We start from the raw sequence: 13,514 nt of genomic DNA on the forward strand, positions 1-13,514 counted from the left end.
GGATTGAGGATTGGTTAACACACAGAAGACAGAGCCTGGATTAATGGGTCTTTTTCAGGTTGGAAAGACGTAACTATTGGAGTGCCACAAGGATCAATCCTAGAGCCTCAATTATTTGCTATCTATATTAATGACTTGGAGGAGGGGGCAGAGTGTAATGTATCCAGATTTGCTGATGATACAAAAATAGGTGGGAGGGCATGTTGTGATGAGGACATAAGGAATCTGCAAGGGGATATGGACAGGCTGAATGAGTGGGCAAAAACTTGGCAGATGGAGTTTACTGTAGGAAAGTGTGAGGTCATGCACTTTGGTAGGAAAAATCAAAAGGCAGACCATTTTTAAATGGAGAGAGACTCCAAAAAGTGCAGCACAGAGGGACCTGGGTGTTCTTGTGCATGAAACACAATGCTAGCGTGCAGGTGCAGCAAGTAATTAAGAAGACAGATGGAATTTTGGCCTGTATTGCTCCAGGGGGCTGGAGTTTAAAATTAGGGAGGTTTTGTTACAACTGTACAGGATGTTGGTGAGGCCGCACCTGGAGTACTGTGTACAGTTTTGGTCCCCGTATTTAAGAGAGGATATAATGGCATTGGAGGCAATTCAAAAGAGATTCTCTAGGCTGATTCCTGGGAATGAAGGGGTTGACTTATCAAGAACGGCTAAACAGGCTAGGCCTTTATTCATTAGAGTTTAGAAGAATGAGGGGTGATCTTATTGAAATGTACAAGATTCTGAGGGGGCTTGACAGGGTAGATGTTGAGAAGATGTTTCCACTAGTGGGGGAATCTCGAACTAGGGGACGTAGTTACAGAATAAGGGGACACTCATTTAAATCTGAGATGTGAGGGAATTTCGTCCGAGGGTAGTGAATGCCTGGAATTACCAGAGAGTTGTGGAGGCGAGATCACAAAGTATTTAAAGAGGAGGTAGATAAATTTTTGAAATATGGGTAAGTTGAGGGCTATGAGAGTTGAGGCCATGGAAGAGTTGAGGCCTGGGGCAGATCAGCCATGATCTTATTGAATGGCAGGCTCCTGCTCCTATTTCTTAAGTTCTTAAGCTGATTCTCCTTGTGTGAAGCTCTTCAAATCATTAGTTCAAACTTCTGCTCCCAACAACACTTAAATACAGATCATATACAGTCTCTGGTATAATTTAAAGGTCTGGCTGCTCCAAATGTCATTGTGCTGACAGGTGCTTTTACACAGTTCTTCAGAATGTGCCTTCGTCGTTCTTAACGGTTTTACTCTTGCAGATGTTTTGGTGAGCCTCACACACTACAGTCAGAGCGGAGAGGGGCCAATGTGCAGACCTGTTGTTACGCTTGCTGATGAGGGCACCCACCCATTCCTGGAGCTTCGAGGCTCACGCCACCCGTGTGTCTTAAAGACCTTCTTTGGGGATTTCATCCCTAATGACGTGTTCATTGGCTGCCAGGATGTTGAAGAATTGGAAGATGGTCACAGTAACACCCAGGCTTCCTGTCTGCTTGTAACGGGCCCAAATATGGGTGGCAAATCTACACTCATGAGACAGGTGGGAGAGGCACTGTTACCTACCACGGTCCTGCATGCTTTAAATGAAAAGAGATTGCATCCATGTAGCTCCTTTCATGACCTTAGAACAAGCTAATAACTTACAGCTAATAAAGTATTCTGAAGTGTAGTCACTGTTGTAATATAGGAAACTAGTGAGCCAATTTGTACACTGTAAGCTCCCACAAACAATGTGATAATGACCAGATAATTTGTCCTATTGTTAGTCAAAGGATAAATATTGGCCAGACATGAGGTGGAACTCCCCTGCTGCTGCTCCAGAATTTTGCCATGTGATTTTTTTTTTTGCAGACACACAGGGCCTCGGTTTGACTTTATTCGAAAGACTACAACTCTGATAGGGCAGCACCCCCTCAGTACTGCACAGAAGTGTCAGTCTGGTGTACACGGTCAAATATATAGATTTTAGGACTGAAATCCACAGTCTTCCGATTCTGAGACAGTAAAAACCATGGCTGGGTTTTGAGCCTAAAGTAATAGCTTTTTTTCTAGCCTCTTGTTTTGAAAAGGTTACATTAGAATGATACAAAATTTGATGACTAATCTATGCAATTCACAAGGGTAAATTTGAGAATTGCAGTGTTCTGGAATGTAAAGTGGAGGTGAATGTGGTAATGTTTTCTAGCCTGTACAACAGAAACCTGATTTCTTCTTCCTCTTACCCCACCCACCCCCCCCTCCCTCTCCCGGACTAGGTTGGCCTACTGGTCATCCTGGCTCAACTGGGGTGCTACGTGCCTGCGGAAAGCTGCAAATTTAACCCAGTTGACCGAGTGTTCACGCGTCTAGGAGCATCTGATAGAATCATGTCAGGTACGAAGAGATTTTGAGATCAACTTTGTTCCTTTTAAAAAGGTGTTATTTTTTTAAAAAAAACATTCACCCAAATTGTTATCAAATGCTTGCAGTTCTTCTCTAACTTATTGTTTTAAAAATGCACAGAAAGCATTTCTACGCTGTATTTTAATATGGGTTTATCTTGGCTGAAGCCAAGGACTGGAAATCACAGATGCTTGCACTTCAGTGTACTGATAACAATAAAGAATAGAAAATCTGGACCTAGTCACTACTTCCAGCAATCTAAACACATCTGCATTTGGCTTCCCAGAGGATATAAATGGACTCTCTGATAAAATCTGTAGTCTGGTTGTAGGTGTAGCCAAGTTCCTTCTGTAAATTTTCAGGTCCTTGGTAGAAACTGTCAATTTTTTAAAAAAAATGATTCGCTCATGGGATGTGGGTGTCGCTGGCTAGGCCAGCATTTATTTCCCAACCCTAATTGCCCTTGTTCAGGGGGCATTTTAAGAGTCAACCACATTGCTGTGGGTCTGGAGTCACATGTAGGCCAGACCAGGTAAGGGCGGCAGATTTCCTTCCCTAAAGAGAGTTAGTGAACCAGATGGGTTTTTACAACAGTCGGCAATGGTTTCCAGATTTTGATTGAATTCAAATTTCACCATTTGCTGTGGTGAGATTGGAACCCGGGTCCCCAGGGACTGGGTCTCTGGAATACCAGTCCAGTGACAATGCCACAATGCCACTGCCTCTGGAAAATCTGACTAGAGAAGTCAATTAGTGGTAATGCAGTCATTAGGGCCAAATGGAATGATGGTGTCCATACATAGCAGGTGGTTTCGATTTCTTTACACAGCAGGTTGACGTGTGCTAAATAAAATGGGTCAGAATTACTTCATTTGGAGCTGTTGGCTTATTGGCACAAAGCTGCTGGGAGCAAGCTGATGAACCAACTTTAGCCCTGACACACAAGCTGGAAAAGAATTAACCAAGACTCTCAATTTATTCCTTCCTCACCAAGCAATGCACAAAGGAGTGAAGTGAAATGTAATTAAATAGCAGTCTTTTCAGTTGAAATGTGGGGTTGTATGCAATAGCATCTAAAATGCCGTAACATTAAACATCTCATTCTTGCAGGTGAAAGCACTTTCTTTGTGGAGCTCAGCGAGACGTCCAGTATCTTGCAACATGCCACCCCACATTCCCTCGTGCTTTTGGATGAATTGGGTAATGTTTGGATCTACTTTAAATGCTGGACTAGGTTTGATTATCTGATTGTGGTGCCTGATAATCCTGAGACTGTGTTCTAGCATACTTAAACACTTGTTGTATAGGTTTGAATTTGACCAGTGAAGTTCCCAGTGAGCAAGTCTTAAGAACGAACAGGAAGTGTTTACACTGGGCATTTAAAATGGTGAATTCTCTGTGCCTCCTGGGGCTACAGGTTTCCTCAGCAAGGGGAGAAATGATGCAGCTAACTTCTCCCAAAAGTACCACTGGGCATCATCAAAAGCTATTGTGGTCACCACCAGCAGAGTGTGGCGCTTGTTGAAAGACGTTGCGGTTGGTTGAGATGGGGGAGACGTGGGGAAATGATAGGGAAGTTAACATTAAAATGAGAATGCATCGCCTGTCAAGGTTTTTGACTTTGTGGTCACTTGTACACGTTTATCACCATTCCAAACCAAGCTGTCTGTAGAATTTATTTGGTCAATTTGATACTTTGTATCAAGATTTTGGATAGTTTGTTTAATGAACATCTACTGGACTGTCGACGGGTAGAAAACACTTCTGACCTAAATTTGCTCCTCTTTCCTGGTTTTTCTGTGGGTGGTATTCCTATTGAAGTGAGAAAACTGTGCTCTAGCTGGTGCCCATGTTCTGTATTCTGCCATTTCCCGTCCCACTATTTAATTGGTAGGATTGGTACAAAAAACTTCTCTCTGCTATTGGTGGGCAGGGTAAATGGATGCGTGTGCAGAAATCTAGATTCGTGGGTCCTTGGCTCAGTGGGTGCATACTCGTCCAAGCCCCACTCCAGAGACTGGAGCACATGACCATCACTAAACCCCCAAATAGTGGAAGGGAGTTAGAAGAGCAAATACGTAGACAGATTTCTGACTGCAACAGCAGCAGGGCAGTAATCGTTGGGGATTTTAACTACCCTAATACCAATTGGGATGCAAAGAGTGTGAAGGGCTCAGAGGGCACAAAATTCTTGAACTGCATTCGAGAACTTTTTTAGCCAGCACGTAACAAGCCCAACGAGAGGGGGCGCAATTCTAGATTTAGCCTTCAGAAATGAAGCTGGGCCAGTGGATGAAGTAGCAGTGGGGGACCATTCTGGAGATAATGCCCATAATGTAGTTAGATTTGGCATCATTATGGAAAAGGACAAAGAACAGGAGTAAATTCTAAATTGGGGGAGGACAAATTTTACGAAGCTGAGAGTTGAGTTGGCGAGAATGGACTGGATGCAACTATTAAGGAAAAACTCTGTCAAATCAGTGGGAGGCATTTGAAAGCGAGATTCTATGGGCACAGTGTGGACGTGTCCCCACAAAGAAAAAGGGTGATACTGCCAAACCTAGAGCCCCCTGGTTACCCAGAAGCATACAGGCCAAGATAAAGCAGAAAAAGAGGGCTTATGACAGTCACAAAAGGCTTAATACTGTAGAAAGCTGAGAGGAGAGTAGAAAGTACAGGGGTGACGTAAAAATAGAAATTAGGAAAGCAGAGAGGATACGAACAAATATTGGCATGTATAATCAAAGAAAATCCTAAAATGTTTTACCAATACATTAAGAGCAAGAGAATAACTAAGGAAAAGGTAGGGCCTATCAGAGATGTACATGGTAACTTGTGCGTTAATGCAGAAGATGTGGTCAGGGTTCTCAATGAGTTCTTTGTCTGTCTTCACTAAAGAGAGGGATGATGCAGGCATTCTAGTTAGAGGAGTGTGAAATATTAGATACAATAAGCATAGTGAGAGAGGAAGTATTGGGGGTACTGGCCTCCTTGAAGGTGGATAAATCATTGAATAGGTTGTATCCCAGGCTGTTGAAAGAAGCCAGGGAGGAAATAGTGGATGCTCTGAGGATCATTTTCCAATCCTCACTAGATACAGGCGAGGTCCTAGAGGATTGGAGGTCCACGAATGTTGTACCATTTTTTAAAAAGAGTGCGAGAGATAGGCCAGAAAATTATAGGCTGGTCAGTCTGACTTTGGTGGTGGGCAAATTATTGGAAACAATCCTGAGTCACAGGATAAACTGTCACTTGGATTGATCTTGGGGCCCTTGCTGTTTGTTGTATATATTAATGATTTAGACTTAAATGTGGGAGGCACGATTGGGAAATTTGCAGCTGACACAAAATTGGCCGTGTAGTTGATAATGAAGGGGGATAGCTGTGGACTCCAGAATGATATCAATGGTTTGGTTGAGTGGGTGGAGATGTGGAAAATGGAATTCAATCCAGAAAAGTGAGGTAATGCATTTGGGGAGAGCAAACAAAGCAAGGGAGTACTCAATAAATGGGAAGTTATTGAGAGGGGCTGAGGAAGTGAGAAACCTTGGAGTGCATGTCCATAGGTCCTTGGAGATCGCAGAACAGGTGGACAGAGCAGTCAAGAAAGCATATGGAATGCTTTCCTTTATTGGGCGAGGTATTGAAAATAAAAGCAGGGATATAATGATGTAACTGTATAAAATGCTGGTTAGGCCACAGCTGGAGTTTTGTGTACTGGTCACATTACAGGAAGGACATAATTGCACTGGAGAGAGTGCAGAGGAGATTGACAAGAATGTTGCCAGGGTTTGAAAATTTCAGTTATGAGGAGAGATTGAATAGGCGAGGGTTGTTTTCCATGAACAGAGGAGGTTAAGGGGAGACCTAATTGAGGTGTACAAAATTTGAGGGACCTCGATAGGGTCGACAGTAAAAATTTGTTTCCCCTAGCTGAGGGGTCAGTTACTGGGTGGGTGGGGGGGGGCATAGGTTTGAGGGGACATGAGGAAAGATTTTTTCACCCAGAGGGCAACGGGTTTCTGGAGTTCATTGCCTAAGTTGGTGGTTGAGGCTGAAACGCTCAACTCATTTAAAAGGTACCTGGATCTGCATCTGAGGTGCTGTAACCTGCAAGGCTATGGACCAGGTGCTGGAAAGTGAGGTTAAAATGAGCGGCTAGTTTATTTTTCTCTTTTTGGTCGGCGTAGACACGATGGGCTGAATGGCCTCTTTCTGCGGTTCTAAAAGGGATTATTAGGTCATTTCTCGTGTGTGCAAATTGGCTGCCGTGTTTCGCTTACTTCGTTGGCTGTGAAGTGTTTTGAGGTGTGCTGCCATTGTGAAAGGCACTGCGTTCTTTCCATTTTATTTTTAGATGGTGGCCAAGGTATGCAACACTGTCGAGTGCAGTACAAGTGGTTTTGTTCCATTGGGATATCGAGCAAGTGTATTGGTGGCCATGTGAAATTTCAGTCTTGTATCCATTTGACTGAAATGACCATTACGCACTTGTAAGCCTAGACCAAGGGTCGGCAACGTGTGGCTCCTTACCACCATCAAACTTTCTCAGTCACGGGGTTTAAGAAAATATCTAGAAATATTAATTAGAGAATCAACTCGAAGAATACAGTAACACAATTGCCCTGTGGGAATCAACGGTTAATAGTCAAATTTCAAGGTTTCAAATGATTTTGATGAAAAATAGCATTGAGCTTGAAATAAAACTGTCATATGTCTACACGTTGGTTACAGGTAAGCTGGGGTTTGAGGATCAGGTTTTGTGGTTGCAGCACTAATGTAGCTGAAAATTAAACCTGTTATTTTGATATGAGAATCTGGGCTGGAAAGAAAGTTCTTTTTGTTTTGAAAACTTTAAGCAAAAGTCCTGTTTAAAGCTGACTTTACTGATAACTTTAAAATAAAAATGAGTTTATTGCAAAATCTATTATAAAAACACAGACAAAAAACATTCTTTCACTTTGAATTTGTTATTGATGTTTTGCTCATTTTAATTTTTTTTTGGGTCTTGCGGCTCAAGTTTGTATTTTAGGCAAAGTTCTTAAGGCTCTTCAGGTTCAGAAAAAGGTTGCTGAACCCTGGCTTAGTCAGTGCATGTTTTAATTTTGTTTGGTATGGGGAGGAGGGTGGTAATAAGGAGAGAGCTGATTGAAGAGGGACTGCATACTGATCCTATCAAGGAGATTCACACTGTCTAATTGGGCACTTGAGCTGCTTTCCTCCAGCCTAACTTAAATTTTCACTTCGGCAGGAAGAATAGGAAAACAGCATATTATTTAAATTTGAGAGATTGCAGAACCCTGACATTGAGGGATCTGGATATCCTGGTCCATGAATCTCAAAAAGATAGTTTGCAGTTACAGCAAGCGATTAGGAAGACAAATGGAATATAAAAATGTTTTTGCTGCAGTTGTACAGGGCGTTGGTGAGACCACATCTGGAGTACTGTGTACAGTTGCTCATTTGAGGCTATAAATGCGTTAGCAGTTCAGAGAAGGTTCACTCAATTAATATCTGGGGTGGGGTGTTGTCTAATGCGGATAGGCTGGGCTTGTATCCTTTGGAGTTTAGAAGAATGAGTGGCGATCTTATTGAAATGTTGAAAAATGTTTGCCCTTGTGGAAGAGACTAGAATTAAGGACACAGTTTAAAAAGAAAGGGTTTCCCATTTATGACACAGATGAGAAGAAATTTTCTGTGAGGGTCGTGAGGCTTTGGAACTCTCCAGAGTGGTGGATGCAGGGTTACTGAATGTTCTTAAGGCGGAGGTAGCTAGATTCTTGACTAACAAGGGAGTTAAAGGTTATCAGGGTTAGGTGGAATATGGAGTTCAGCCACAATCAGATCAGTCATGATAGAGCAAGCTCAAGGTGTTGAATGGCCTACTCCCAATTCATGTGTTTGTATGGTGCCTGAGCTGAACACTTGTTACCTTCACACATTGTTGAATTGGGATGTTGTTTTTGGGTACCTTCACACATTGTTGAATTGGGATATTGTTTTTGGGTACCAGACTGCCAAATAGTGTATTTACTTGTGATCTGAAAGATAACCGCTATATGAAATTCTTAGCCCTCTTGCTCTCATGGTAACTTCTGTTGTTGTTCCAAATGACCTGAGTAAATTAAAATCACTGGATCTCCATAAGACATAGGAGCAGAAATTAGGCCATTCGGCCCATCGAGTCTGCTCCGCCATTCAATCATGGCTGATAAGTTTCTCAACCCCATTCTCCTGCCTTCTCCCTGTAACCTTTGATCCCCTTACCAATCAAGAACCTATCTGTCTCGGTCTTAAATACACTCAATGACCTGGCCTCCACAGCCTTCTGTGGCAATGAATTCCATAGATTCACCACTCTCTGGCTAATGAAGTTTCTCCTAATCTGTTCTAAAAGGTCTTCCCTTTACTCTGAGGCTGTGCCCTCGGGTCCTAGTCTCTCCTACTAATGGAAGCATCTTCCCCACGTCCACTCTATCCAGGCCTTTCAGTATTCTGTAAGTTTCAATCAGATCCCCCCTCATCCTTCTAAACTCCATCGAGTATAGACCCAGAATCCTCAAACGTTCCTCATATGTTAAGCCTTTCATTCCTGGGATTGTTCTCGTGAACCTCCTCTGGATCCTCTCCAAGGCCAGAACATCCTTCCTGAGATACAGGGCCCAAAATTGCTCACAATATTCTAAATGTGGTCTGACCAGAGCCTTATGAAGCCTCAGCAGCACATCCCTGCTTTTACATTCTAGTCCTCTCGAAATAAATGCCAACATTGCATTTGCCTTCCTAACTACCGACTCAACCTGCAAGTTAACCTTAAGAGAATCCTGGAATCCTAGGACTCCCAAGTCCTTTTGCACTCCAGATTTCTGAATTCTCTCCCCATTTAGAAAATAGTCTATGTCTCTATTCTTCCTACCAAAGTGCATGACCTCACACTTCCCCATGTTGTATTCCATCTGCCACTTCTTTGCCCATTCTCCTAACCTGTCCAAATCCTTCTGCAGCCTCCCCGCCTCCTCAATACTACCTGTCCCTCCACCTATCTTTGTATCATCTGCAAACTTAGCCAGGATGCCCTCAGTTCCTTCATCTAGATCATTAATGTATAAAGTGAAAAGTTGTGGTCCCAACACTGACCCCTGCAGAACTCCACTAGTCACCGGCCGCCATCCTGAGAAGGACCCCCTTATCCCCACTCTCTGCCTCCTGCCAAACAGCCAATCTTCTATCCATGCTAGTACCTTGCCTCTAACACCATGGGCTCTTATCTTACTGAGCAGCCTCCTGTGCAGCACCTTGTCAAAGGCCTTCTGGAAGTCCAAGTAGATAACATCCATTGGCTCTCCTTTGTCTAACCTACTCGTTACCTCCTCAAAGAATTCTAACAATTTGTCAGGCGTGACCTCCCCTTGATGAAACCATGCTGACTTTGCCCTATTTTACCATGCACTTCCAAGTATTCTGAAATCTCATCCTTAATAATGGACTCTATAATCTTACCAACGACCGAGGTCAGGCTAATCGGCCTGTAATTTCCCGTCTTTTGCCTCACTCCCTTCTTAAACAGGGGGGTTACATTAGTGATTTTCCAGTCCTCTGGGACCCTCTCTGACTCGAGTGATTCCTGAAAGATCACCACTAACACCTCCACTATCTCTTCAGCTATCTCCTTCAGAACTCTGGGGTGTAATCCATCTGGTCCAGGTGATTAATCCACCTTCAGACCTTTGTTTTCCTAGCACCTTCTCCTTGGTAATGGCCACCATACTCACCTCTGCCCCCCTCTCTCGAAGTCTCTTGAACTTTGGGGATGTTACTCGTGTCTTCCACCGTGAAGACTGACGCAAAGTACCTAATCAGTTCCTCCGCCATTTCTTTGTTCCCCACTACTACTCCAGCGTCATTTTCCAGTGGCCCAATGTCCACTTTTGCCTCTCTTACCCTTTATATATCTAAAAAAATCTCTTGCAATCTTCTTTTATATTACTGGCTAGTTTACCCTCATATTTAATCTTCTCCCTCCTTACTTACTTTTTAGTTGTCCTCTGTTGGTCTTTGTAGGCTTCCCAATCCCCTGGTTTCCCACTGCTCTTCGCCACATTGTATGCTTTCTCTTTAGCTGTTATGCTGTCCCTGACTTCCCTCGTCAGCCATGGTTGCCTCGTCCTCCCTTTAGTATGCTGCTTCTTCCTAGTGATGAATTTTTGCTGTGTCTCCCAAATTACTCCCAGAAACTCCTGCCATTGCTGTTCCACTGTCTTTCCTGCTAGGGTCATCTCCCAGTCAATTCTGGCCAGCTCCTCCCTCATGCCTCTGCAGTTACCTTCATTCAACTGTAATACCGTTACATCTGATTCCAGCTTTTTCCTCTCAAATTGCAGGGTAAATTCTATCATATGGTCACTTCCTCCTAAGGGTTCCTTCACATTAAGCTCCCTTATCAAATCTGTCTCATTACACATCACTAAATCTAGAATTGCCTGTTCCCTAGTGGGCTCCACCACAAGCTGCTCCAAAAAGCCATCTCGTAGACATTCCACAAATTCCTTTTCTTGGGATCCACTACCAACCTGATTTTCTCAGTCTACCTGCATATTGAAATCCCCCATGATCACTGTAACCTTGCCTTTTCTATCTCCTGGTGTGTCTTGTGCCCCACATCCTGACTACTGTTCGGAGGCCTGTACATAACTCCCATTATGGTTTTTTTACCTTTGCGGTTCCTCAACTCTACCCACACGGATTCTACATCATCTGACCCTATGTCATTTCTTGCTATCGATTTAATTTCATTTCTTAGTAACAAAGCAACCCCACCCCCTCTGCCAAATTGCCTATCTTTTCGATAGGACGTATATCCTTGGATATTTAGCTCCCAGTCCTGATCCCCTTGCAGCCATGTCTCCATGATGCCCACCACATCATACCTGCCAATTTCAATCTGCGCCACCAGCTCATTTACCTTATTTCGTATACTGCGTGCATTTTCAGTCCTGTATTTCCCATCCCCTTTCTCATTGTCGTCCCTTTACCTGATGCGCTTGAAGTTAGACTCCTAGCCCTTTCCAAACACTGTCCTATTTTGTGTTCTGGAGAGTTTAATAGCCTCTCCTGGGCTCTCCTTTCTTTTCAGTTTTTTCATAATGTTCCATGAAGTTGAATCCACCCCCCCACACGCTAACCTGCTGCTTTGTTTCCCATTAGTCATACATCTTGGAGTTTTACCCTACCCCCACTTTCTAGTTTAAAGTCCTGTTGACCACCCTATTTACCCTTTTCGCTACAACATTGGTCCCAGATTGGTTCAGGTGGAGACCATCCCAACGGTACAGATCCCTCCTGTTCCAATACTGATGCCAGTGCCCCACAAAATGGAACCCCTCTTTCCCGCACCACTCCTTTAGCCACATGTTTACTTTCCTTATTCTCGCGTCCCTATGCCAATTTGCACGTGGTTTGGGTAGTAATCTGGAGATTATAAACCTTGAGGACCTGTTCTTTAATTTAGTTCCTAATAATCCCCAAACAGGTCCTCTTTTCTAGTCTTACCTATGTTATTTGTCCCGACATGGACCACAACAACGGGATCCTCCCCCTCCCACATCTCAATCTGATTATCGTAGTGTTGGTAGTTAGTTTGAAAGGTAAAGCTGTGAATATTCAGTTAAGCAAAACTTTTGCATTTGAATTGTTATTCCAGGCCGTGGTACAGCAACATATGACGGCACAGCAATTGCTAGTGCAGTGGTAAAAGAGCTTGCTGAAAATATCAAGTGCCGCACTCTGTTTTCTACACACTACCATTCCCTTGTGGAAGATTTCTCTCACTCCACTGCAGTCCGTTTAGGGCATATGGTAAGTGCTTCACATTCAATATTATTTAAATCCAGTCTTGTAGCAATTTCATGCTTGTATGTGCACCTGGTCAGCATTAATCTAGAAATCAAACAATGTTGGAATTTGTTGGGAGAATTCTGGAATGTGGAAGGCATGAAAAATATGTATGCTTAGCTTCAGAAAGATGGTAAAGCAGAGTAACCTTTCTCCAAGCCTGCAGTAAATGATGCTAGGTTAGAGTTAATGATTTGTAACATATCTTCTATTGTGGACCGTTTGCAGGCTTGTATGGTTGAGAATGAATGTGAAGATCCAAGCCAGGAAACCATCACATTTCTATATAAATTTATCAAAGGAGCCTGTCCAAAGAGTTATGGATTTAATGCAGCAAGACTTGCAAACATTCCTGAGGAAATTATTCAAAAAGGTCACAAGAAAGCTAAAGAATTTGAAAAGACTACCATTTCCTTCAGACTTTTTAAGTAAGTATATAAGAACTGAACCTTCAAGTTTTTAATATGTATCTGATTGCTAATTATGATTGCAGCAGTGTGCAAATTACTTGGCATAAGTAATACCAGTTGATAAAGTGCATTGGAATGAATTTAATCAGGCTGTAGAACAGTGGTAAACCTATGCTTCTCAAGGGATCATTTCTAACTTTCTATTAGCCAGGAAAGAGCTTTTAACTTCGAGGCTTAATTTTCTTTATGGTATTTTAAGATGCAGTAGTGCAAATGTTCCAGTGGAATTCAAAGCAAGGCAAAATATAGGTTTATTTTTAAGTTAATTGATTCCACACAATCAGCATGACATGCTAAAGAATAGTTAGAAAGCAGCTTTTGAAAGGGAGGTAGTGAATTAAAAAGACATAATCCCTGTAAGTTAAAGTTAGTCCTGACCATTTTAAAGTAGAACATGGGCAGGGGGGGGGGGGGGGGGGGAGAAAGTAGAAAGGTAGCAAATTCTAATGCGATGGTAGAGTTGACTCAACCACCTTGAACAGCACTTAAGAAGTGAGCAAAAAGACCCTCTTTTTGCTACTCTATGGGTCAATGGTAATCTGTTGTAGTTACTGCATTTGTAGTGCTTTATAGACATTTAAATTTTCAATACTTTTTGCTTCTGCAGGGAGATGTGCTTTTTGGTTGAAGACCCAAATATTAACTTCCTCACTCTACAGCCAGTACTGCAGAAGATTGCTGAAATCTGAACACAGTATCAAGTGTATGATTTAATTCAGAGACATGATTTTTGAAATTATGTTCTAATAAAGTTTATTTTAAAATGATAAGA

At 42.6% G+C, this 13,514-nt stretch overlaps 1 protein-coding gene across 1 annotated transcript in view; it reads left to right on the forward strand.

The window, feature by feature from the left end:
• msh6 (mutS homolog 6 (E. coli)) overlaps nt 1-13,512 on the forward strand; it is a 29,192-nt gene extending 15,680 nt beyond the window's left edge. The window contains exons 5-10 of the mRNA XM_078557218.1: nt 1,259-1,539; nt 2,255-2,372; nt 3,492-3,581; nt 12,082-12,236; nt 12,501-12,700; nt 13,350-13,512. Coding sequence (XP_078413344.1) covers nt 1,259-1,539; nt 2,255-2,372; nt 3,492-3,581; nt 12,082-12,236; nt 12,501-12,700; nt 13,350-13,431 — 926 coding nt within the window. The 3' untranslated portion in view covers nt 13,432-13,512. The remainder of the gene's footprint in view (nt 1-1,258; nt 1,540-2,254; nt 2,373-3,491; nt 3,582-12,081; nt 12,237-12,500; nt 12,701-13,349) is intronic.
• Nucleotides 13,513-13,514: the final 2 nt, after the last annotated feature.

This window comes from Cetorhinus maximus, chromosome 14 (genome assembly GCF_964194155.1).
Source record: "Cetorhinus maximus chromosome 14, sCetMax3.hap1.1, whole genome shotgun sequence".
Lineage (NCBI taxonomy): Eukaryota > Metazoa > Chordata > Chondrichthyes > Lamniformes > Cetorhinidae > Cetorhinus > Cetorhinus maximus.